The following is a 26,907-nucleotide window of genomic DNA, read 5'->3' on the forward strand; positions in this document are numbered from 1 at the left end:
TTAAATATAGGCAATTATTATGTGCTTCTTTCTAAAGGTTGTCCTAATCTATATGACCATTGTAACTAATAATGAAATGATTTATACAAAACTTCATATTAAAGAAACAGTTAAACTATCCAGTTACTATATAATTTAAACTCAAGTAAAAGCAACATGAAATTGCTTAACTTATGAATATATTATTATATTACATGTATAATATAAAATATATTATTGTACAGTATATTGTGATTACAAACTATTATTGATGTATTCATTACTATAATGATACTGTTGTTATGATAATATGTGATATATTAATAAAGCATAATAGAATGAGATATTACTTAACATAACAAACTTTAAATAAATTACTTGGGCTATAGTTAATATTTTATTCATTATAAGATAGTTTCTCTCTTGCCCTTTAAAAAACTGTCCTATGTTTAAAGAAATTAAAATGCTTATTAGAAAATTAATGTTGGAACAGCTAGGTAGTACAGTGGATAAAGCACCAGCCCTGAAATCAGGGGGACCTGAGTTCAAATTTGGCTTCAGACACTTAATACTTCCTAGATGTGTGATCCTGGGTGTCACTTAACCCCAACTGCCTCGGCAAAAAAAAAGAAAAAAAAAATCAGCATTTAAAATATTAAACATGGTTTCCCTCCTTTTCACTTCTCCTAGCAAGAAGGCTTTGGATATGAGAAGTATTATGAGATTAATTTATGAGCAGAGATTGAATAGTTGCTAACATTTTTAAGCATAGTACATTAACATCAGGAACAATCTGAATTGCTAATGAGTGGCCAATTGGCATAGTGGATAGCATACTGGACCAATTTGTAGACTCCTGACTCTGAAATTTAGTAGCTTAACCACAGACAAGTAATTTGACCTCTGAGTCTCTTGCAACTTTTTAAGACTTACCACCTAAATTGTAAATAGGTTTCATCTGTCTTGGAAATCACAGTTACTAAACATATGGACAAGTATAATCTGAATTCCTAATGATTGAGAAAATATGGTAGGGTGAATAGATTGCTGAATTTGGGAGTTCTGAATATGTCTCTGATACTTATTAGCTCTGTGACCACTGCCAGGAAATTTTTAACCACTTTAAATTTCAGTCTATTCATCTGTGAAATGTGCCTAATAGTGCCTAAAGTACTTATACTACATAGTTTTGTGAGACTCAGATAATGTATATGTAATAAATTTAAATAGTTATTTAAATTTCACATTATTATTATGACTAAGAATAATGCATTTACATAGATATTAATAACAATACTATTAATGTGAGGGATTGCCTATCAATTAGGGAAAGGCTAAACAGTTGTGATATATGACTATGACAAAATCCTACTGTGCTATAAGAAATAAGGAACAGCTAAATCATTACTGATTAGAGAAATGCAAATTAAGACAACTCTGAGATACCACTATACACCTCTCAGATTGGCTGTGAAGGAAAGATAATGATGAATGTTAGAGTGGATGTAGGAAAACAGGAGCACTAATACATTTTTGGTGGAGTTGTGAACAGATCCAACTAATATGGAGAACAACATGGAACTATGTTCAAAAGTTATAAAACTGTGCATATGCTTTGATCTAGCAGTGTCTCTAATGGGACTGTATCCCAAATAGATCACGAAAAAGGGAAAAAGATCCACATAAGTGCAAATGTTTGTGGCAGCCCTTTTTGTAGTAGCAAGGAACTGGAAACTGAATGGATGCCCATCAGTTGGAGAATGGCTGAATAAGTTATGGTATATTAATGTTATGGAATATTATTCTATAAGAAATGATCAGCAGGATGATTTCAGAATGGCCTGGAAACTTAAATGAATCTATGATAAGTGGAGTAGAACCAAGAGAACATTACACACAGCAACAACAATATTATATGATGATCAATTCTGATGGTCGTAGCTCTTTTCAACAATGAAGTAATTCAGGCCAGTTCCAATGGTCTTGTGATAGAGCGGACTCTGGGGACTGAGTGTGGATCACAACATATTTTCACTTTTTTGGTTATTGTTGTTGGCTGGCCTTTTGTTTTCTTTCTCATTTTTTTTTCTTTTTGATCTTAGTTTTCTTTTGCAGTACAACAATTGTGAAAAGATGTATAAAAGAAACATATGTTAAACATATGTTTGATTACTTGCCATCTATGGGAGGGAAATCAGGGGAAGGAAAGCAGGAAAAAAATTTTGGAACACAAGGTTTTGCAAGGAAGAATATAGAAAACTGTACATGTGTTTTGAAAATAAAAAGCTTTATTAAAAAAAAGAAAAATGAGTAGCAGGATAACTTATATGAACTGATGCAAAATGAAATAAGCAGAATCAGGAGAATACTGTACTCAGTACCAACAAGACTATATGGTGGTCAAGTGCGAATGATTCATTCTCAATAATATAACGATCCAACACAATTCCAAAGGACTCATTATAAAAATGCTAACAATCTCCTAAGAAAGAACTAATGGAGATTGAAACATACCTTTTAAATTTTTATTATTTTTTTTAAATCTGTGACTTCTTTTGCAACATGGCTAAAACGGAAATGTTTTGCATGATTGCATACATGTAATCTATATAAAAATTGCTTGTCTTTTCAAGGTGGAGGGGAGGAAAGAGAATATGGAACTCAAATTTTTTTTAAAGTTAAAATTTTAATTTTTTTTCACAATTACTTTTAACATTTTAAAAATATTTCTATAATAAGTGAGCAATAAATGACAGTCATAAGAAAAGATTTAACCTATAAAACTACACGAAAAATTGTTGTTGCTAAAGAGAAAATCTATATTTTCCAGTGTCTTCAAAAAATAAACATGATAAGCAGGACACTTTAACTAAAATTTAATTGATTCCCAATGATATTCAATTAAGAAAAGTGCAATGCTTGAATGATGAGAATTCTTATTCCTAATTGTGGAAATTGCTTCCCATTCTATATTGTTGTTCTGTGGATCCAGTTCTATCCATATTTAACTTTGCTCTGTTAGTGAAGAAATTTTGCATGTCCTAATCCCCAGGAATAAATGGTTGTCCCTAGTAATGCTACAGCTGCATATGAACAAACCCAGCCTATTGCTTTTCTGGTTCAGACTTTACCTGTGCAAAAACACTTTGTCTAGCAACATCTAATATTCATAAAGCATTTACTATCTGCTAAGTGCTTTATAAATATTATGTCATTTGACCATTTGGTAATCCCTCTTTTCATACTTTGCCTCTTTGGGAGCTCTTATATGTGGAAACTCCTACACTTGGAACATTCCAGGCTAGAAGCTTCCAGTTTCATAACTCATTGGTATCTTCCTGACTGTGACCTCATGTGTGTGAAACCAATCAGATCTGTCTGAGCAGGACCACTCCCCTCTCTTTAAACATCTGGGGTACCTTTCAGCTGAGCAGGCTATCTTGAACACAGATTCAGAAATCCTCCAGCATCATGTGTCCCTTCTTCCAGCCATGGCTTGAAGAACATCGTACTCTAGACTGCCTGGTAACAAGCCTGGTTGTATCCCTTCACTAACCCCTTACCAGTTTTATTTTGAAAGTAATACCATATCCAATATTAGGAGATTAAGTGGACTGAATAGTTGCTTTAGTTTGTGATGTTACTTCTGTGCTACTGTGAAGGAAGTAATGGGCTGCCCAAATAATCTGCCCTTTTTTGGTGCTACATCCTATTCCTTTGAGGATCTCTAGTTAAACCATATGGATTTGCCTTTTAAGTTCTCCCTTAAACACACCAAATAAAAGAGCCTCTTGCTTTTACCAATGACTGGATCATCTAATTATTCTGCAAAGTCCCTTTCGGATCCAGCAAAAGTCCTTGAAATCAATCCATCCTTGACTCTCCAGCCTCATCCCACCCTCACATTTTCCAATCATTTATCAAGTTGGGTTTTCTTTTTTTGTATACTACTTCAATCTCTCTTCTTCAATATCTGTACCATACTCTCCATTTATGCCATTAGCACCATAATTTAGGTCCTTGTCACTTCTCACCTAGACTATTATTATGGTGGTCTTCCTTACCAGTCTTTCTAAATAAAGCTCTCCTTTTCAAATAATCCATCACATCCCTAGCAAAATTTTGTTCCTAAGGCACAACTATGATCATATCACATCACTGCTCCAAAAACTCAAACACAGGCTCTAATTTGACATTTAAACCTTTTGTAATTTGGCTCCAGTCTACAATTCCAGACAGATTACATTTTCAGGCAAAGTGAGCCTACCTCCTGGTCTTCATACATGACATTTCACTTCCTAGATTTGCATTTTTCTACATAGAAGCCTTGGACTTGGAAGAGTTTCCTCCTCACTTCTGCCTCTAAGAATCCTTTTCTTGAAAAAGATTCATTTCAAGGGCTGTCTCCTATAAAATGTTTTCATGATTCCCCCAATAGTTAGTACTCCACTTGCTCTAAATACTTTGAACTTATTTTAAGAATATTTTATATTTACCTACATATGTATAGAATTCTGAGCTAAATGTGACCAACTTGAGGGCAAAAGTTATGTTAATTTTTACTTCTGTATCTATAGGACCTAATATTTCTTGGCCATGGATTAGATCTGTAGATTCACTGGTACAATGAACTATTAGTGACAAAAACTGGAGCAGCTATATGGTATAGAGTGGGCTGGCCTAGACCCAAGAAAAACTTAATTCAAATCTAGCTTGAGAAACTTACTAGCTGTCTGATCCTGAGCAAATTACTTAACCCTGTTTGCCTCAGTTCCTCATTTAAAAATGAACTGAAAAAGGAAAAAGCAAATACTTTTGTATATGTCATATGTCAAGAAAAGCTCAAACGGGGTCATGAAGAATTAGACATGACTGAAATTGCTAAACAACAAAGTGATAAAACTCAAGTCAATTCAGACTAAAAACTCTTCTGCAACTGAAAGCTGCGGAGTTTGCCTATGGCAAAGATTCTTACATTGTGGTTGTGATATGGGATACTGTTACTAAATGTAGGGGTTTTGCGGTTTTTTAAAGCAACAACCAAAAATTAATTCAAAATCAAATGCATAATGAATCTGAGTTGTTTCTGGTAGCATTTGACCATTATGACTTCATTGCAGACTTGGCTCTGAACATATTATATGAACATTTTGCACTGTGCATTCACAAATGCTGCCAGAAATAGCTCAGATTCAAGAAAGGATTGTGTAAAAATTTTTCATGTGAAAAGGGGTCCTAAGTATTAAAAGCTTAAGAAGTCCTGGGCAATAGCACTACAAAGGCAATTAAATGTTTTGCTCAACAACCAGTATGTTTTAGAAGTGGGATTTCAATCCAGTTGTTTCTAAGTCTAACTTTCCATAAACAGTGACACTCAATTGGAACACAGTTGGTACTTTTAAAAAAAAGTGTCAAAGGAAATGATCCTGGCCATATTACTTACTATCCCCATCATTCACTTTTCATATCTGTAAACTTACAAAAGATATGATCACAGGTTTAGTGAAAAAGGCCAGAGCTGATGTCAAGGACTGGTCTAGCTGAGCCTGACTATCCATCTACGGTGGACAAGCTGTCTGGTCTTTATGAGGACAGTCTACGCTTGAGGTGCAGAAGGCTTGTTTTGGCACCAGCAGAAATTTAGATTACCTCAATAGCTGACGTTGTCAAGCACAGATACTTGAAATATTGAGATAATAATCCTATCTCATTGAGTAGTTTTAGGAATAAAAAGTATGAGTAATTAGTAATCATCATGTAGCATTCCAAAGGTGTTAAAGAACAACAAAGCTGTACCCCAGTGATGCAATTAGAATTTATAAACATTGTATTCATGATACAGAAATTTGTTAGGGAAATTATTTCTTAAAAGTTTAGTTTTAGTTTTTCTTTTTATTTTTTCCCCTTTCATCCCCCCCACACCCATAAGCAGACTATAGTTATGAAAGGATTTATTTATGAAGATATATGTAGATATACACACATACACACACACATACTAGCCCCCCAAATATACATATACATGTCTTTCTTATGCCTGGTGACATTTTGCTTTAATTCTGTTTACCTTGCCTTACTATTACTTAACCTCCCAGTCTGCCCATCCCTCCCTCATTTCTTTATAGATTTTGAAGGGAGCTATATCTTTTATGAAATATATGTAATGTTGCCTATTTAACCCATTCTCAATATAAGGTTTTCAGAACTACGGGTCCTCCTCCCACTTCTAATGTCTCTCTATTTATCCTCTACACCTTGTTTGTATAACATAATTACTATTTTTACCTTAACTCAGCCCCAATCTTTCTTTTGAGCTACCCTATTGTTGACATCAATCTTTAACATTTTATACATTGTCCATGTAAAAAGCAATTTGTCCATATTGAGTTCCTTGAAGCTGATCTTTGATATTAACTCTTACATGTTAAATTTTCTATTAAGCTCAGTCCTAATTGGAAATCCTAAAAACCTGCAACTTCAATGAATGACCTTTTTTCCCCTCATTCAATATTACAGATATTACAATTTTGGTGGATATGATGTTTTTGGCCACAGTCCTAGTCCTTTTGATTGTCTATGATTCCAGAACATACAATCTTTTGTTAAAAGTTTAGACAGGACAAATAGTTTCAATAACCAATTATGCCTACTTTCAGATGACTAGAAAAATTAAATAAAGGGAGAATAATCATCAATAAGTCAGCCTGTTACATATAAATTTTGGCCATGGCAACCCATCAAACAAAATAGCAAAATGGGCTTCAGAGCTCTGCATTCCCAGAACAAAACCACAAAATGGGCTTTAAATTTAAAATTCTCCATTCCCTTTCTACTTTTGTTGCTGTTGTTTACAGTGATGGTGACAGAGTGATGAGAAGTAGGGGACCATGCAAGCATAAGGAATTAAGAATAAAATAGTATCTTTAGATTCTCTTAAATACCAAACACAAGAACCAAATATTACTAAAATGGAAATATTACCAGAGAAATTAAATAATAATAATGTTTAAATTGTAACTTAAGAAAATACAAAAGATTCTCCTTAGATGTGCAAACAAAAGAGTTGGCAGAATGAATTTTATTTTGCAACCTAAGTCAACTGGAAACATCATTTCATGGAATATTGGTCATTTGTATTGCAGTGTCAATGATAAACATTTGAAGAAAGATCAAAAGGAAGAACAGTACTTGCTCATGAGTCAACATTTATTGCAGAAGATGATAAGGTAAAGAAATTCTGAGAAGAACTTGATATGACTTCCTGAGTTAAATCAAATACACTTTACTATTCAGTGACTTCAATGTAAAGGTGAGTGTAGGACAAACTATATGTGAGGAAACATGACTCAGGAATAAGAAATGAAAGACCAAAGTCTAGCACAATAGAAGCCTCACAGTCATGTACCACAAAAATGCTTTGGGAAGGGATACAAAAAACAATGAGTAAAGAAATAACCAAATAACATCAGAAAAAATGAAATTGATTATATTTTAAGAGATAGAAAATGAGGGTCATTTCCAAATTAGCTATTTCTGTATAGTCAATCAATTCATTAAAGCAAAGATAAAAATCAATACCAATATTAGAATAATAAAAATCATCACTGGTTGGAGATATTCCACTCTAAACTATTTAAATGAACTTTCTATGGCACCAAATAGGAAAAGGATAAAAAAAAAAAAGATATGAAAACAACTATAACTTTTTTTCTTAAGGAAGTTTAATTGATATAAATGAATCATCATAATAAAGAAAGCAAAAAAATCTAGATCAGCAAAACTTAAGAATTCACACCCCCTCCATGCAGTAAACTATTGAAAGTAAGGGTAATACCAACATATACATATATACATTTATTTGTAGAAACATAATCACACACATTTGTAAAATTTCATGGAGAAAAATTATCATTGTGAACAATTTTACGTCATAAACGTTCTAGATGGCATAATGCCCAGAGCTCTGGACTTAAAGAGTCAGGAGTATTTGAATACTGCCTGTCTAATACTGAGCAATTCCCATCAATAAAATGGGGATAATAATAGCACTTATCTCATAGGGTTGTTGTGTGGATCAAATGAGATAATACATATAAAGTGCATTGCAAACCTGAAGGTGCTATATAAATTTATAATTGGCTATTATTACTATAAAATAGTTAAATGCAATGGAGAGGAAAACAAATTTATGGAAAGTCTGACAAAAGAACCAACTAATCTTTCAAAAGACATTTAAGGATGAAAGTATAAGGAAGAAAAAGAAAAGATGAAAATGGAAAAGATCTGTCAAGACTTCTAAATAAACACTCTTTCCCCCTCATCAATAATAGTGAAGGCATCACTCTAAAGCAATGTACTGCCCAATGAAGTAAAAATGACACTAATGACACAATTAAAGAACATGTGTAAACCCAGTGTACAGTGAGATGGCATATACTAGAGATGACAAAATGAGAAATTTGCTGATATCTAATGAAAATCTTAAGATATGTGAAGGAAAGACGTCAAGTGCTTGAGGGAAAAGAATCATAGAAGTCTTACCATATCTCTTACCTTCAAAAAAAGTGAATAGAAAACTATCAATAACAACTGAATGACATGCCTACTTTTTCATATTAGACAATATTAAAAATAAGCCAAAAATCGATTGAAAGCAAGCTCTAATGAAATTTTGAAAAAAAAAAAAAAAAGCAGGCAGGCTCTAGAAGACATTCTTCAGCAGACCACATCTTGGTTAAATGAAAAATGTAAAGAATACAATATCCAACTATTCTTGTTTTTGATCACTTTTAAGACCAATATTAAAAATTTGATAACACAAAACAATGCCTTAAAGGTGCTCCTGAAACAAGATGTTTCCCATGTAATTGTATAACAGCAAGGTTAGCTTTGCTTGATCACTTTATTATTACTATAAAATGAAACATAAAATGAGTAAATGGATGTTCAGCAAAAGTGTATGCTACTGTCATGGAAGATAACAGCACAGAATTCAAATGGAAGAAAGATTCTGCAGATGTTCCTCTTGGCAGATAACATTGTGTTAGCTGCATCAACCCCAAAACATTGTAGAACTTACTAAACAAAATGTATAATCACTAAAAATAACTTGGCTTAACTGCCCATAATGGAAAAACCAAGTGAATAAGAAAAATTTCATGTTTAGATAATAGTATATGCAAAGGAATTGAAAACTTATAGAACTATCTAGTACATATATTTTAATAAACCCTGGATAGAAAACAAGTTGGATCCAGAATTAAATAGGAATTGGAAAATGATCTGGATTTCCTTTAAGAAGTTACCTAGTCTTTTAATGATCCTAAGTTTGTTGCTGAGACACTCATCTTTTTAAAACAATATGTTTATAATTGCATGACTGTAAGTCATGAAATACCACAATCTCCAAAGAAAGCCATGGATCATCCAAAGACATTGGAGAAATACAAGAGGGCACAAGATGCAAGAATGAGGTGTGCAGAGGTTATGATCTTGGAGAGAATGTCCATATTAATGAGATCATAGCTTCAGTCAAGTATTGAAGACAAAAAGGAGAGGGGGAAGAAATTATATTACTATATTTTACTGAGAGAAAAGAGCAATTTTATCTAAAAAATGTAAAAAGCTCTGGTTAAAAAAAAAATCTTAGTATATGATAGATTCACACTGCAAACAGCATTACTTTATGGAACCAAATAGATATAATAATCAAATTGTACAATATATTATACCAATAATAACCAAAAGATATTATCTCCACTTAAGTGTTGAGTGCTAAAAAGAGGGATGACAGAATAGTTGAAGCTTCCAGCTCAATCTCCATATCAATTTAATCCTCACTTGTTTCTGCAAGAGCCTACTGGGATATCACTCCTTTTTCCCACCTTCCTTTTTTTGAGTTATGTCTTGAGATAAGCCAAGCAACAATACAAAACTTTATTTTAATATTTTTAAGAAGTTGATCACTTTCTTACAAGTTCATTCACTATTAAAATATACTCAGTTCTCAAAGAAATATCTTATTTAAATTTAAGGAATAAGTGACAAGTCACAATGAGATTTGGGGCTAAGATTATGCATTGTTTATATATTTTTTCATTGTTTATGTTTTTAAAGAGAAGGCAAAGTTGTAGCCATATCTCTAGGACAGGTAATTTCTATGACAAAAGAAAATCACATATAAAGAAATTCCTTCAGTCAACATAGGTCAGCACCTTCTCTGCAAATGAGTCTTAGAGAATTGCCTAGAGGAATAAGAGGTTAAAATAACTTACTAAAAGTTACAAAGACAGTCAGAATTAAAGATCTTTTTGATGCCAGATCTTCCTGGCTCAGAGGTCAGCTTTCTGCACAGCATTTACATAAATATTATAAACACAGTCACAAACTATACCTGCATATATGGAATCTTTCACATAAGGATACAAAAAAAATAAGGGAAAACTTGAGAACTTTGCTTTCTCTGAAAGTCTATTCATTTGGATTTGTAAAATACATAAAATTTTCTGAAGGGTCACGCTAGGCAATTGCAAAAAGAGCAGTATAACCCCAATTAGTTTTAGTATTCTCAAATTGACTGAGAATTTCAAAACTGAAAGAATGTGAAGGACAAATTTTAAAAAGCATCCAAGATTTGGATGTGTCTTTCATAAGAGAAATTGAATGACTACTTACTGTTAACTTAATTTAGTGTCTGAATCAATTATGAAAATTTTAAAATATGTCCATGAAAAACCTAAGATTTGGGTTATTTAAAAGAATAGAAATAGTTGCAATAAAACTTCCAGGTAGATTCAAGTTATATATAAAATCACAATCTATACTTCCTTCTTCAAAGGAAATCAATTAAGACTACATCGCAAAAGAGCAATATAAAGCCAATTAATTTTAGTATTCTTAAAGAGTCTTAAAACAATATTAAACTGAAGGAGAATAACAGGAAGAGACTGTTTTCAAATCACTATTACTTTAATAAGTCTTAAGTAGTTTTTGCTTTTTCTTGAAGTGCAAATATAACAATAGCAAACCACATAAAATTTTTATCACAAAGAAAGAAGCAATGACTATATACTGAACAACAAAACAAAGACTCAGAAATCATCTTGAAGTTATGATATAGCAGAAAAAGTATTGGGTTTAAAAAAAAACCCAAAGCTATTTTATAATGACATTTTTAAAAAACTGGGAGGATACAAGTTCCATATAAAAAGTCATCATTGTATTGATGTAAGAGATAGAGGTGGATAATTCTTAAAATGTGTCACAATCAAATAGATAACTGGTTCATACTTTACCTGAGACTATTCAAATCAGTCCTAATTTAAAATGCAAGAGAATCTTCAAATTTCTCTCTCATCTTTCCATTCTTCTTTTCTTCTTCCTGCTCCTTCTTTTCTTCATTTCCCTCCCTCCCCCTGTTCTCTCTCTGTGTATCTGTCCTTGTCTCTTTCCTCCTTCTCCCTTCCTCCACATTCTTTCCAATAGGGAAAAAAAGTGAATTTGTACTTCTCCCTTCTCTATAAACTTTTAAGACTTTTGAAAAGTTGACAAATCAGGTTAATTTTACTGCCTAGGATTAAAACACAAAGCAATTATCAGATAAATCAGAAAAAGGGAGAGCACATATGTAAAAACATATAACAATTACCTTTAGCTGATTATTGAAAATATCAATCTCCTGTAGCTTTGATCTAGTTTCTTTCTCAACTTCATCCAACTGGTCTCTCAGCTGCTGACGAGCAAGCTCTTTTGCTTCTAAGGCTCTTTTAAGTGTAAGAAGTGAATCTCCTGTTAAAAATAAATAGAAATAAACAAACAAACAAACACATATATGAATTGGACAAAAGCTAAGATAATGATCAGTAAAAAAAAAAATCTTTAATTTTTTTTAAATGTTTCAAAAAATGCTGGCCAATTAGAAGGATGAATGAAAACTTTTTAAAAACACCTACTGTGCAAACTGTTTTGTTGAACTTGTTTTAATTGGTCATTGAGTAACTGTTTTTCAGGAATCAGCCTTCCAAGCATTTGCTGAGATTCCTAGAAAAAAAAAACAAAGAATAAAATAAGAAAAATTACCATGAGCTAATATGAATTTCCAGGCAAAGCATAAGGCATTTTCTTTTTCTTAGAGACTGTTCTCATAAATGCAACCATTCAAATGGGAAATATAACCTAAGTACTATTTGAGTTGTTGAACTGAATTTATCTCAAATCAGAATGGTTTCTGATTTCTTTCAAATCACTAGAATAGGACTGAGATAGTTGTGCATTTCCTGAAGTTTCTTTTATGGTACTCAATACTTTAAAAGCAAAAAGAAAACTGAATGAATGATTTCAAGAATTCAGGAGAATGGAATATACATACTAAGATATGTTGCATCTTTTGGAATTTGGTTCAATAATTGAAGCAAAATAACATTTATATTTCATTAGAGTAAATCTTAAGTCTTTCATTGTTTGGTGGTTAGAAAACAAATCAGTGGTCAAGATGTTCAACAACATTATTTTTTCTACCCAAAAAGAATGAAGATAAGGTTTTGACACAATCACAAAAATAAACAATTTAATTCTAACCAACCTTTTTGCAACTGGAAAAAAATGCTATTGATTGGTTAAGTGCCTATCAAGGAAAATTAATGCTAACTTTTCAGGCAACCCAATATACAATATATTTAGGAATCTAACTTGTGCTACAAGTATCCATCTGTGGTTTCCAGATAATACAGAAAACAAGACAAAAGATGAAAGTAACTGAGAGGTTCTATTTTCTTTCAAACTGTAAAAAAGTTTCATATCTAATCTTGTTACTAAAGAAAGATGAAGGGAAATTTTCTCTTTCGAATCTCAAATCCCAAAGTTCTTAATCATAAATTTCAGAGAGTTTATGAAGTTGGGTAGAGAAAAAAAAAGGACATTATAATTGTTATAATTGTTTTCCTTTACAATCCCTATGTATTTAAATTCTATGCACTTAAAGACATTATTCCAAGAAGGGATCCATAAGACTCACCAGATTGCACAAGGGATTTATGACACACAAAAAAGATTAAGAACCACTACTCTAAATATCTGACTAAGAGTAAGTGAACATTCAAAGTTTCTTTTCAAATCCATGATTACTAATAGTAACATGAGGCATGTTATACCGAAATTTCATTGTTGACTTTAAGCTTTTAAACAGGATTTTTAAATGTATTTTTTAAAATTTAAAAAAAATTAATAATTTTTTTAAACTTTTTTATTATACCTTTTTATATACAAAGCATATGCATGGGTAATTTTTCAACACTGACCCTTGTAAAAACTTCTGTTTCAACTTTTCCCCTCCTTCCCTCTACCCACTTCCCTAGATGGCAGGTAGTCCCATTCATGTTAAATATGTTAAAGTATATATACTGGGCTTATACCTCAAAGAGATACTAAAGAAGGGAAAGGGACCTGACCTGTATATGCCAAAATGTTTGTGGCAGCCCTGTTTGTAGTGGCTAGAAACTGGAAAATGAATGGATGCTCATTAATTGGAGAATTGTGGTATATGAATGTTATGGAATATTATTGTTCTGTAAGAAATGACCAGCAGGATGAATACAAGAGAGGCTTGGAGAGATTTACATGAATTGATGCTGAGTGAAATGAGCAGAACCAGGAGATCATTATATACTTCAACAATGATACTGTATGAGAATGTATTCTGATGGAAGTGGATTTCTTTGACAAAGAGAAGATCTAACTCAGTTTCAATTGATCAATAATGGATAGAAGCAGCTACACCCAAAGAAAGAATACTGGAAAATGAATGTAAACTGTTTGCATGTTTGTTTGTTTTTTTCTTCCTGGGTTATTTTTACCTTCTGAATCCAATTCTTCCTGTGCAACAAGAAAACTCTTCGGGTCTGCACACATATATTGTATCTAGGATATTATAGGATATATACAATATATGTTATTATATTGTAACCTATTTAACATGTAACGGACAGCTTGCCATCTGGGGGAGGGGGTAGAGGGAGAGGAGGAAAAATCGGAACAGGAGTGAGTGCAAGGGATAATGTTGTAAAAAAATTACCCAGGCATGGGCTCTGTCAATAAAAAGTTATAATTATTAAAGAAAAATATGTTAAAGTATATGTTAAATACAATATATGTATACATATTTATACAGTTATCTTGCTGCACAAGAGAGATCGGATTTAGAAAGAGGGTAAAAATAACCAAAGAAGAAAAAACAAAAATGCAAGCAAACGATAACAGAAAGAGTGGAAATTTATGCCGTGGTCCATACTCATTTCTCAGTGTTCTTTCTCTGGGTGTAGCTGGTTCTGTTCATTACAAATCAATTGGAACCGATTTGGATCCTCTCATTGTTGAAGAGAGCCACATCCATCAGAATTGATCATCATGTACTGTTGTTGAAGTGCATAATGATCTTCTGGTTCTGCTCATTTCACTCAGCATCAGTTCATGTATTAAACAGGATTTTTAAAGACATGCTCTGTCCTTATAACAGGAGTAAAGAATGCTCAGCCGGCAGGCTGTGTAAGACCAGCAAAATCATTTGTTAAGGTAACCGCAGATAATGATAAGCTAAAAGCTAGGTATAAAACAATCTCCCATTGCTTGAGTTCTGCAAGTTGATAATTCTATACAGCCCATACATAATGTTATAAATATCCAAATGGCCCTTGGCAGAAAAAAAGGTTCCCCACTGCTGCCTTACAGCCTCTAACTAAGAAGCATTTTGAATACTTATTAAATCATAGTACTATTTTATTAAGGTGCAGGTTTGGGCATTTGCATGATTAACATACTTCCTACGATAGTCAGGAGGTTAAAAAAAGAAAAATTCTGTGACAAATCATGTAGGCAAATGTGCTCAACTGAATAGACTGGTGTCAATTTTTAGGATGGTGCCAATTTTTAAATAATGATAATATATATGTATAATGGCCATTTGTCAAAAGATAGTCACTAATGGGAATTTAAGAATAATCATCATGCTTAAATTTCCCAACTTTATGCTCAATAGTAGTTAGTAAAAAATAATAACAATTAAGATATCTTAGAGATACACATTAATATGTATATAATAGACATAACAACAACATTAGTGAACATTTAAGATGTAAAAAGAGCTTTTAGAGACATAATTTCATTTTTTTCCTATAAAACAACACGGAGGTAAAAAGAGGTGAGGGAGGGGGGTAATAGATAGTTTTCAGGCCCATTTAACACTTGAGGAAATCCAAGGATAAAAGAGATTACAGAGCTCCTAAGTGTCAGAGACAGGATTTGAACCCAATTCTCTTCTTATTGGAAATCTGGAATAATTAACACTGAAAAAAGTTAACTAAAGACATTTTAAAAGGAAGTCTTTTTAACTTATCTTCAGATTCTTTTTCTGATTAAAGCTATTCAGTTGTTGGAAATATCAAGACACAAAAAATATAGATCTTCAAGAAACCCTACGTAGGTTCCTACTGGCATTTCTTCAATTACCAATTCTAGAGAGTTAACTAGATATGTTATGATGCACATCCATTTCAAAATAAATCAATGGAAATTATTTTGACTTTTCTAAACCATCAAGGATGTTGCAATTAACTCTACATGATTAGATGGAAGCTGAACCAATTAACAGAAGAAAAACATGCAGAAAACTAATGTGTGAAAGTGTAACTCAAGAAAAAAGACAAAAACCTAGAACAATGTTATTTTCTTACATTTTAAATTTGGGGTGTAGTCAAGATAACAAAGTACAAGTAACCCCACCACATCTCCTCCATAAAAATCTAAAAAAGGCAACCACCAGATGAATTCTGATCAGGAAAACCAAGAGAAAGTCACAATGAATCATTTTTCTAGCCTATGGCAGTTTAAAATGTTATATGAAGAGGAGCATCTCAATGCCCAGGAAGTGAAAGAAGGAAGAGACTTGACATCAGTTCAAGAAACACTGGGACCAGAAGGTATCCCAGAAGATTTTAGAACTAATGCACAGTACAAGAATGGATACCATCTGGCAGCTCTGTCACCATCACCCAGTTTTGAGTTATAGAGCCTTCATAGAGAACAGCAAACACAATTCCTGGCTGTGTAGAGAGCAAGGAATAATTCTAGGACCAAACTCTAATTGTATAACTCTAAACCTTGGAGGAGGGCAAGGACTCAATTTTGTCCTCAAACACAGCTTTCAGTGAAATAAGAAAAGCAAGACTCCCAGACCAAAGAGGAGCCTGTAATTCAGTTGTGCCAAACCTGAATAGACTCTGAGCAAGCTGAGTCCAGCTGAATCCAAGTGGCTAAATCCAACAGCTGAGTACAGAAATTTCCACACCAGGAACAAGCTAACAAACCAATATATGGGTCAAGAATTGGAAAAGTTCAAACAAAAAGCAGATTTTTATCCTGAATCACACTACGTGGCGTTGACAATAGCTTACAGGTCCTTCAGTCTGAGCTATGAATGCTACTGAGGGATATAAGTGAGTGGAAGTTAAGTGAGTGGAAGTTCAGGACTAACAAAGTCCAAAGTCAAGAAGTAAGCTAGAAGAATGAAGAAACAAACAAACAAAAAAATCCAACAAAAAAAGATGTGTTATGTTGAACAGGAAACATAAGACACAAACACAAAAGAAAATGAAAGTAAAATCCCAAAGCAAAATGCAGCTTGGATACAAGTTCAGCAAGTATTTAGAAGAGCTAAAGCAGAGAGAGACAAAAAGGACAGTAATGGAAAAACAGCCAAAGTAGAAAGTGCTAATGAAGAAAGATATAAAAAGATGTAAAAAGAATAAACAGTTTAGAAAAAAGAGATTCAATCTCATTGAGGAAATTAATTCACTGAAAAGCAGAACTGCTGGATTCTACAAGGCATTAAGAAATTATTTCTTGAGTCAAAAGATGAAAATAGATTTAAAAAGAAGAAATGAAATATCTCATTATTATGACTAAAAAATAAAAGAACTTAGATACCACATTTTAAGAATCATAAAAGATAATGCCAGATCTGTTAGAACCAAAAGGAAAAGTAGCAACTGAAAAAATCTCCAGGTAACTTCTTGACAAATGGAAAAAATTTCTGGGAACATTATAGCCAAAATTCAGAACCCACAGGCCAAGCAGTCAAAAAAAGAAAAATTCAACTACTAAGGAGTGATATTATAGAATGCAAAGCTTTAAATTTATAATCAAGAAGAACTTACCTAGCAAAACTGAATAAAATCCTACAGGAGAAAAAAATTTAAGAATCTTTAAGAATATAGGATTTCCAAGCATTCCTGATGAAAAAACAGACCTGAATGGAAATTTGACATAGAGAGGAATCTAAAGACAAGTGTAAACTAATATTGCAAGAAATCACGAGGAGCTAAAACAAGGTAAATAACTTAAACACATATAGACAGATGATACATAAAGCACCTGGAAATTATTTTATGTTTTGATTATCTCAAAAGAACAGAAATGGTAGGGAAGAGATATTCACTGGAAGAAGGAGGAAAGAGAGGAAAATGGAGAAAACTATCATAGATAAGTGAGGTATACACAAGTAGAAGTCTACTATAGTATAAGTCTATATCGTATAAGTATAATAGACATACATACAGTATAAGTCTATAACAAAAGGACAGTAGTGGAAAGTGGGTCACAAGTGAGCCTCACTTTCATCTGTACTCATTAAAGGAGAAAAGAAAATACATAGAGTATAGAAATTCATATTACCTGAAAGGTAAATAATTTTTTTTAAAAAGAGGATAAAGAAGTGAAAGAAAATAAGAACTTCAGGTAAATAATGATATTTTTTTTAAAAGGATAAAAGAATGGGGAAAAAATAAGAGGGAGTTGAATGAAACTGATTAGTCAGAAATAAAACAGTGCTAGGGAAAAAAAAAAGGAAAAATATAGAGAAATCCACAATTAACAAACATAATGGTGAATGGGATGATCTTACTCATAAAAAAAGGAAAAGGATATCAGAATAGAATAAAAACTAGAATTCACACTTAAGAGGAATGAAGGGAGGAAATAAGCATTTAGTCCACTATGTGCAAAGCACTATGCTAAGTGTTTTATATATATTATCTCATTTGATTTTTACAACACAGAGTTAAAGAACAAGAGTAGAATCCATTATGCTTTAGCAAAAGTTTAAAAAAACATCAATAGTAAGATTTGAGACAAAGCAATAGCAAAAAATACGGGAAATAAGGAAATTACTCTTAACTAAAAGGTACCATAGATAAGAAATATTAATACTAAACTTATACCCACCAAATGGCATAACAATCTAAATTCTTAAAAAGCTAAATTACAGGAAGAAAACACAAAACTAATGAAGGAGAAATATTAGATGTATCTTCTGTTATCCATAATGTAATAAAAATTACAATAAGTAGTCTCTGAAGTAAAGATTAAAAACTAATTGAAAACTAAATAACTTAATTCTAAAAAGTGAGTCAAAGAAGAAATCATAGAAATGACCTGAGACAACATATCAAAATTTATGTAATGCTGTCATAGCATTACTTTGGATGAACTATTTCACAATGCTTTTATTAATAAAAGATCCTATTAACACATTAGACATGGCACTACAAAACCTGAGGAAACTAATTTTAAAACCCCAATTGCATACCAAGATGTAAATCCTGAAAATAATAAAACAAAGCAAAAACCTCCATTAATTTAATGAGTTGATTTAAAAAAAAAATCCATTAGCTAATTTGATTTCAAAAAAGAAAGCCATATTAAGACCAATTTTACCCAGCTACATACCAAAAGAATTAACCATCTAAATGAAAAGGGTGAATATTAGTAAAAATGTAAATTATCCATGTTAACAGAACAGAAAACAGAATATTTAAATAATCCTATGTTAGAAAAAGAAATGAAAAAGGCATATAAATGAACTCCCAAAGGGCTGAAAAACCAGGATGAGATGGATTCAAGTGAATTCCACTAAACATTTAGAGAATAAGCAATACCAATACTACATAAATTATTTTTAAATATAAAAAAGAATCTTATAAAATTTCTTCCATGGCACAAATATGATCTTGATACCTAGACTGGAAAGTCAGAATAGAGAAAGAAAATACAGACCAATGAATATTGATGCAAGCATTCTAAATGCTAGCAAGGACACGATAATATATCACAAAGATCACATCAGGCTCTAGGACCAATTCATTATTAGTGAAACTATAAATATAATTAACAAAAATGATATTGCTTCAAAGAAAATACAGACCAATGAATATTGATGCAAGCATTCTAAATGCTAGCAAGGACATGATAATATATCACAAAGATCACATCAGGCTCTAGGACCAATTCATTATTAGTGAAACTATAAATATAATTAACAAAAATGATATTGCTTCAACATCTACAAAAAAAATTTTTGAAAAAAATAAAATTTATTTCTGTTAAAAAAACAAACTAGAAAGTACAGGAATAAACAGATTTTTCTTTAAAATGCTACCTAATAGCTATCTAAATGTAAGATTCAGAATTATCTGCAATGGAGCTATGCCAGAAGCCTTTCCAGTAAGATTAAAGGTAAAACAAGAATGTCGATTATCAATCACTGTAACTATTCAATATAGTACTATAGCAATTACCTGAGATAAAAAATTGTTGATAAAACTGTTGCAGAACTTCAAAACCAGCAGAAATCATAGGATTCTCTGAGACATGATAAGACTGATACAGGACTTCAAAATTTGCAAGAATCATTGGATTCCCTGACACATGATGAGACTATTGCAGGACTTCAAAACTTGCGGGAATCACTGGATTCTCTGACACATGAAGTAATGGACAATAGATTGGTTTTGGACTATTTCTAGGACTTATGGACATGTATAATTCCTCACATTGATTGATGTTGTTTGTAATATCCCCCATGTTGATGGATTTATGTATAACTGCTTCATGTGAGACCCTTCAGAAACCCACTAATCTGGTTTGATTCCCCATCTTCTTTTGGTTTTCATCTCCCTTCCTGAGACATCAGGGAGGGCATGATCACCTCCTTTTTTGGTATTCACCCCTTTTTTGAGGAATCAGAGAAGGTGTGATCACCTCCTTTTGGGGGTTCTCACCTCCTTGAGAAGTCAGGGAGGATGTGACCACCTGATGTTCTAAAACAAAAGAAAGTGGGAGATGTTATGGGCCAGAACTTTGAAACAAGGATTCTGATAAAGTGTTAAGTCAGTGGGATTGATGATACAATGTTTGTCTAGTTTATCATGGTGCTTAATAGTTCTCTAAGTTCAATATGATTGATTTAATCTCACAGCAAATAATGGTTTCCTAGTGATATGATGATTGATTTATACTCAGTGAGGAGAGCATACAACTGGTACTCAAATGGAGAGACAGAGAGAAAGACTCAGAGAGCTTGGAGGCAGAACCAGAGACAGACTCAGAAGGGCTTGGAGAGAGACTCAGAAGGGCCAGACATAAACTCAGAAGGGAGGCAGAGCCAGATTCATTCACTTCATCTCACAGCATTGTGATTGCTGGCCTGGCCTCCTGCCCTTCCCCCACTGAGACCAAGGCCGGTCTGAAAGGCTCCAGAAAGCTGGCCTGGGCTTCAGGCAAGGAAACTAGATTGTGAAGGAGATAATAAAGGATTTGAATTGTAACACCTGGCTATTCTCGGGGTGATTACTGAACTGAAAGGAAGGCTTCTCCAAGACCTCCAGAAAACCAAACAAGAACACTACAGAAATGAATAAGAATAGTCAAGGAGAAAACAAAAGTATCACTTTTTGTAGATGATATTATAAAAAGTATTTCAGAATCAATTTTGAAACTAATTGAAACTATTAATATAATTTCAGCAAAATTACAAGATATAAACTCATACAAATCATCAGCATTTCAGTGTATTACCAGTAAAACTAAGCAAAATATATTAGCATGTTTAAAACAAACTATAAACAATATAAATATTTGGGAGTTCACCTGCCAAAATAAATACAGGAACAACATGAATACAATTACAAAACACTCTTTACATAAAGACATCTAAATAACTGGTGAATGTATTAATTACTCATAAATAGGCAGAGCTAACAAAATTAAAATGACAATACTAACTAAATTAATTTACTTATTCAATGTCATAACAATCAAACTATCAAAGGATTACTCTGTAGAATGAGGATAAAAATAAAGTTGATCTGGAAAAATAAAAACTCCAAAATATGAAACTAATTTTAAAAATGGGGGGAAGGAAAGAGGCCTAGTAATATAGGATCTCAAATTATATTACAATATATAATACTCAAACCAGTTTGGTATGGGATGAAAAATAAGAGTTGATTGGTGGAAGAGATGAGATACACAATATATAGAAGCAAACACACAAGAATCCATTGCTTGACAAATGCAAAGATCCCAGCAATTGGGCCAAAAATTGTTGAGAAAACAAAAAAGGAGTCTAGCAGAAATTAAACTCACAATTCATACTGCAAACCAGATAAGCTTCAAATGGGCACATAATTTAGACATAAAAACTAACATGGAAAGTAAATCAGAGCAGTATGGAAGAAATTGTGTGTCAGATTTATGGATAAGAGAAGAGTTAATGATCAAACAAGAGGAAAAAATGGTTTACAGAAGTTAAAACAGGCAATTTTTGTTACAATTTTAAAAATATAACAAAACCAATGTGATAAAAATTAGAAGAAAAGAAAGAAATTGGGGGGAAATCTTTGCAGCAACTTTCTCAGATAAGGATCTTCATTTCTAGGGTATATAAGAAACGGTTAAATTTAGAGAAATAAGGGCTATTCCCTAGTTGATAAATAACCAAAAGATATGAATAGACAGTTTCTGGAGGAGGAAATCTAGGCAATCAATATGAAAAAATGTTCTGTTTCACTAATAACTAGAAAAATTCAAATTAAAGCAACTCTATAATACCAACTCATACATATCAAATTGACAAAGATGATAACACAGGAAAATAACAAATATTAGTCATGTTGTGGGAAAGTAGGTTCTTTCATGTACTGTTGGTGAAGCTATGGAGTAGTCCAGACATTATGGAAAAGATTTCAAAACTATGCTAAAAAAAATTCTTAAAACTGTGCATACCTTTTGATCCAGTGATACTGCTAAAAGGACCCAAAGAGATCAAATAAGAAATGGACCCATATTCACTAAAAATACTCATACCAGCTCTGCTTATGACAGTAAAGAATTGGAAACTTGAAGGAGGCTATACATGTTATGACACATGAAGGTGATGAAATACTATTTTATTATAGGAAATGATGAAGATGGTGTTTTGAGAAAAACCTCAGAAGACTTATATGAAGTGATGCACAGTGAAGTGAGCAGAATCAGGAAAATAATATACAGTAAAATAGTTTATAGAATAACAACATTAGAAAAATAAACAGCTTTGAAAACCTTTGTAACTTTTAGTAACTACGAATCCAGAACTATGATGAAACATGCTACCCACCTACCTTGATAGAGAAGTGATGGACCAAATTTTCAGATTGAAGCTTCTTTCTTTTTTTGATTTAGCTAAAGTGAGAATGTTTTTTCTTCACTATACATAATTGTAATATTTTGTTTTTCTTGGTGCAATGGGTACAAGACCCGGTAAATGTGAAGGAGAAAGTTTGGAACCAAAAGTAAAAGTAAACAATTTTCTCTATATTCAAGACATAGATGAAATAACAATTTTTTTATTTTCATTGATTTATCTTGAGTTAGAGTTTCATTCATTCATTATGATGACAATGAAAAAGCTGTTAGATAAATACTTGTATTCCACAAAAATGTAGTTTTGAAAATCTTCCCCCTAAGAAATTTATTACCAGTAATTTCTTCCATAAATTCTTATAATTGAGCAATGTTATTTATAAATAATAGACATTAGTCCCATTCTACAAATGCTGAACACAGTAATTATGGGACTTATCCAAGGTAAACATTGGAGTGTTCTGATACTCGGTTTGGTGACACTTGAACACTTAAAAAGCTTTAAAATAAATGTATGGCCATAAAATGCTCATAAGCCCTAATAAGTAATGCTTTATTGAAAGAGATCAAGGCAACATATGTATTTATTGCCATATCCAGAGGGAGCTTTTCAACGTAAGAAGGATTCTTCTTTTTTACGTTAAATCATAAGATGTCAAGGAAGCCAGAATACTTTAGTTAGTAAATTCTTGTTTTGAATTTCCAAGTTTTCAAGACCATTTTGTCTAGGATTCTAGTTTCAAGGTAACATCATTATTACCCTGGAGACTAATATTTCTATGTACATTATTTACATTTCCTATGTCTATTGAACTGAGTAAAATATGTGCTAGCAAGCAAAATATAAATAATATACAGAGAGGCAGGTTAAAGGGTATAAAACACTGGTTATGCTGCCAAAAGACGGACTCAGTTTGAATGAGGATACCCTCAAAGACAGGAAACTTGAAGTTCATTTATGTGATTGACTTGCTTTAAACATGAGACTGATGTAAACCTTGAATCAAAGGAATAAGGAAAGGTTTAGGGGTAGGAGAGTAGCACTAAATGAGTATCAACATTATCCTGCCAAATCAGAGCGAGAACACAAGAGAATCTTGGCTTTCTTTCCTCTCTACTAGATGTTCCTAAACTGAATCTGTAGAGTCAAAATATGGATTCTTTATAATGGTGGGGTATTATCAATCTAAATAACACCAGAAGAGACCATACTTTATGACAATATTTAAATAGAGCAAGGTACAATTGTCCCACAATATACTGAAATAGTATAGGAGAAAGCTATATAAATATGGTATTTCATTTAGATGTCCTACTCAAATTTTAGTTAGGATTATAATAATAATTTAATACTTTAATGTTTATAAAGTAGTTCACATATATTATTATATTTGATTTGATTATTATCTATAGACATAAAACATAAGATATCATGTTATCAGTTTCCTGGATTATAACAACTACTATGAAAATACTACATCTATATCTATTTAACCATATTATATGGTTGATAAAATCAAACAACTAGCCACCAAGTATTTATTGATTTGGTCTATATTCCAGGTTACAAATAACTGACGTCCTTTAAGGTGAAATTTAAGACATCAGCTATATGAATTTGATGACTGCTGGACCACAACACTTACTCACCATAACTGGTTCTGAAAAATAAAGTATTCAGTGGTCAGATGGGGCCAAATATTGAATGAAAGTCATGCAATTCAGTTTCTAAGTAGGCATAGTTCCTCACCTGTAATTGTTGCTGCAGGTGGGTGATTTCAGCAATTCTAAGTTCTCTGGATTTGTTTGTGCTTTCAATTTCTTGCCTTTGCATGGCTAATCGACACCTGATATCTTGAAGTTTTCCTTCCAGTTGATGTTTTTTATCATTCTTCAACAAAAGATATAGCAAGACAGAATTATAATAAGACATTTCAGATTTCTAGAATAACAATCATGAAAATCTAATGATTCTAGAAAACACACAAGAAAGAATGGCGAAGTCACTAATTACAGACAGTTTTCTCTCAGTGCAATCTACACTTCAATCTAAAAATGATTTAGTTGAGTTCCCCATGCATAGCCTTTCATGCTCCTGCCCAGACTGTTTCCTACCATTAGAAGGGTTTCTCTCCTGACCATCACCTTTTAGAATTCCTAGCTTCCTTCAAGCTAAGCGAGCATCACCTCCTTCAAAAGGTACTTCCTAATTTACTGTTATTGCAGCCCTTTTCCAAATCATTTTGTATTTATTTCATATACATTCTATATTTACTTTTCCAGGAACACAACATATTTAGAACAGAAGAAGCTCAGCGCTAAGTCAATAAATACTTGGTGATTACAGAAGTACTTAATTTACCAATACAAATTCCACTACCACTTGCAAGACTACATCTCAGAATAATTACCAAAGCAGCATAGAATTTCACTTACTAGAGCTTCTAATTCAAATTCCAATGTCTTCTTCTTTGCTTTCAGAACAACTATGTCTTCTTGCTCCTTGTTTCTTTGATTCAATAATTCTTGTCGCCGATTCCGTTCCCACTCAAGTTGTCGTTGTCTTTCAAGTTCTCTTTTTGCAGCCTATGTTTTAAGAAAAAGAGAAGAGAAATAGAGAACCAGACCGAAACAGAGAGGCAGAGGGAGAGAATGGGAAAAAGAAAAAGAATGGAAAAGATGAAGGGAGAAAGAGGGAGGATATGTGGGAGGATAAAAGGAAGGAATGGGGGGAAAAAGAAAAACAGAGTTAAAAGAAAAACAGGAAGAAGATAAGGGAGGAAAAGAGAGGTTTTGTTTTCTGTGATGTTATTTTATTATTAAAAAGTGAAACATATAAAATACCAAATAAATTTCTATTTGTATATAATTAGAGGTTATTGGCATTATATTTTGCTTAGGCCTCAGTAATAACCTTTATATATTTGATACTGAGCATATGATATACAATATTTTTCTTCCTGATGTACTTGACAATAAGAAAAACTTCTGTGCTGTACTAGGTCTTAATTTTTGTTGGTCTAAAAAACTAAATTAATTACAAGTTTGAAGGATTTCGGAATCCTTTAACTGAATTACCTTCTCTCAAAACTTTCAAGATTATTTCATTTTGGAATGTAAACTATTTGCATTTTTGTTTTTCTTCCCGGGTTATTTTTACCTTCTGAATCTAATTCTCCCTGTGCAACAAGAGAACTGTTCGGTTCTGCAAACATATATTGTATCTAGAATATACTACAACATATTTAATATATATAGGACTGCTTGCCATCTAGGGGAGGGGGTGGAGGGAGGGAGGGAAAAAAATCGGAACAGAAGTGAGTGCAAGGGATAATGTTGTAAAAAAATTACCCTGGCATGGGTTCTGTCAATAAAAAGTTATTATAAAATTAAAAAAAAAAAAGATTATTTCATTTTGGCTACTCTGTTGCCTCATTATAATTTAGAGATAATTGTAGGTTTACAGATGCTATATCAGAAAGTACAAGTTGTGGTAGGTCCTCCTATCTAATTAGAATATGACCCTAGTTGTAGACTGTCATTCATGAATCTGACCTTTGGAAAATTGACCATGTAATGAATACTTTTTGTTTATAGCAGCAAACCACCTACTAAGTTATAAAGCAGTACTATTCACTATCAGTGAATAAAATAATTCATCTTCAAAGTACTGAAATATCATGAGAACAAGGAAAAAACTTTGGCTTTATGACTCCAGAAGCTGGAATCAGAATCATTGGGATTTTTTAATTTTTTACTGTAAATTTTATTTTATCTAAACAAATCAAGCAATATTGATGAGCAATTCAACAGCCACTTACCTCACGTCTTTCAATTTCTTTCCTCCTCTCTTCTTCCCTCTGACGTTCCAGTTCCCGCTGTTTTTCCAGCTGTTTTTCCAGTTCTACCTGCCTTTTTCGCTCTTGTTCTTGACGTTCTCGTTCTTTCCTTTCCTGCTCAGCCCGTTCCAGCTGTGCTAGGCGCTCCTGTTCTTTACGCTGCTGTTCTAATAGAGCTTGTCTTCTCTTTTCAAGTTCTAGATTGCCTCGTTCAAAATTTTCACGTTTTTTATCTTCAAAAGTCACTTTAAATGAAAAAAAAACCAAATAATTTTGAAATTCTAGTTTTTAATTTAGCATACAATTGTAAAGAAGGGAAAATTCACTAAATTGGCAATATGCAAAATATATCTGAACTATGAAAACATATGTCCAATTAACAAAAGTAATTCATGACATTATAGCTAAAGTTTCTTCAAATATTTTGGAGTTTTACTATAAATTCAAAATCTGACAAGTTCTTCAGTATGTAGACAGGATATAAACTATTTACTTCTAAAACATCCAGATGTAATGGAGTACTGAACTTGAAGTCAGGGAAGATCTAATTCAAATCCTATCTCAGACATTAATTATATGA

The 26,907-nt window shown here is 32.4% G+C and overlaps 1 protein-coding gene and 1 long non-coding RNA gene across 4 annotated transcripts in view; one reads left to right on the forward strand and one right to left on the reverse strand.

Moving 5' to 3' along the window:
• ITSN1 (intersectin 1) overlaps nucleotides 1-26,907 on the reverse strand; it is a 256,471-nt gene that overhangs the window by 134,967 nt on the left and 94,597 nt on the right. For all 3 annotated transcript variants that reach the window (XM_051984917.1, XM_051984914.1, XM_051984915.1), the window contains exons 12-16: nucleotides 26,310-26,572; nucleotides 24,925-25,074; nucleotides 24,239-24,379; nucleotides 11,931-12,018; nucleotides 11,627-11,766 (exon numbers count right to left, since the gene is read on the reverse strand). In XM_051984917.1, coding sequence (XP_051840877.1) covers nucleotides 11,627-11,766; nucleotides 11,931-12,018; nucleotides 24,239-24,379; nucleotides 24,925-25,074; nucleotides 26,310-26,572 — 782 coding nt within the window. The remainder of the gene's footprint in view (nucleotides 1-11,626; nucleotides 11,767-11,930; nucleotides 12,019-24,238; nucleotides 24,380-24,924; nucleotides 25,075-26,309; nucleotides 26,573-26,907) is intronic.
• LOC127553867 (uncharacterized) lies at nucleotides 1,028-22,680 on the forward strand. Its single transcript, XR_007951834.1, has 3 exons — nucleotides 1,028-3,504; nucleotides 7,122-7,288; nucleotides 22,263-22,680. It is a non-coding gene; the product is annotated as an uncharacterized LOC127553867 (long non-coding RNA).

The sequence above is a fragment of the Antechinus flavipes genome, chromosome 3 (genome assembly GCF_016432865.1).
Source record: "Antechinus flavipes isolate AdamAnt ecotype Samford, QLD, Australia chromosome 3, AdamAnt_v2, whole genome shotgun sequence".
Taxonomy (NCBI): domain Eukaryota; kingdom Metazoa; phylum Chordata; class Mammalia; order Dasyuromorphia; family Dasyuridae; genus Antechinus; species Antechinus flavipes.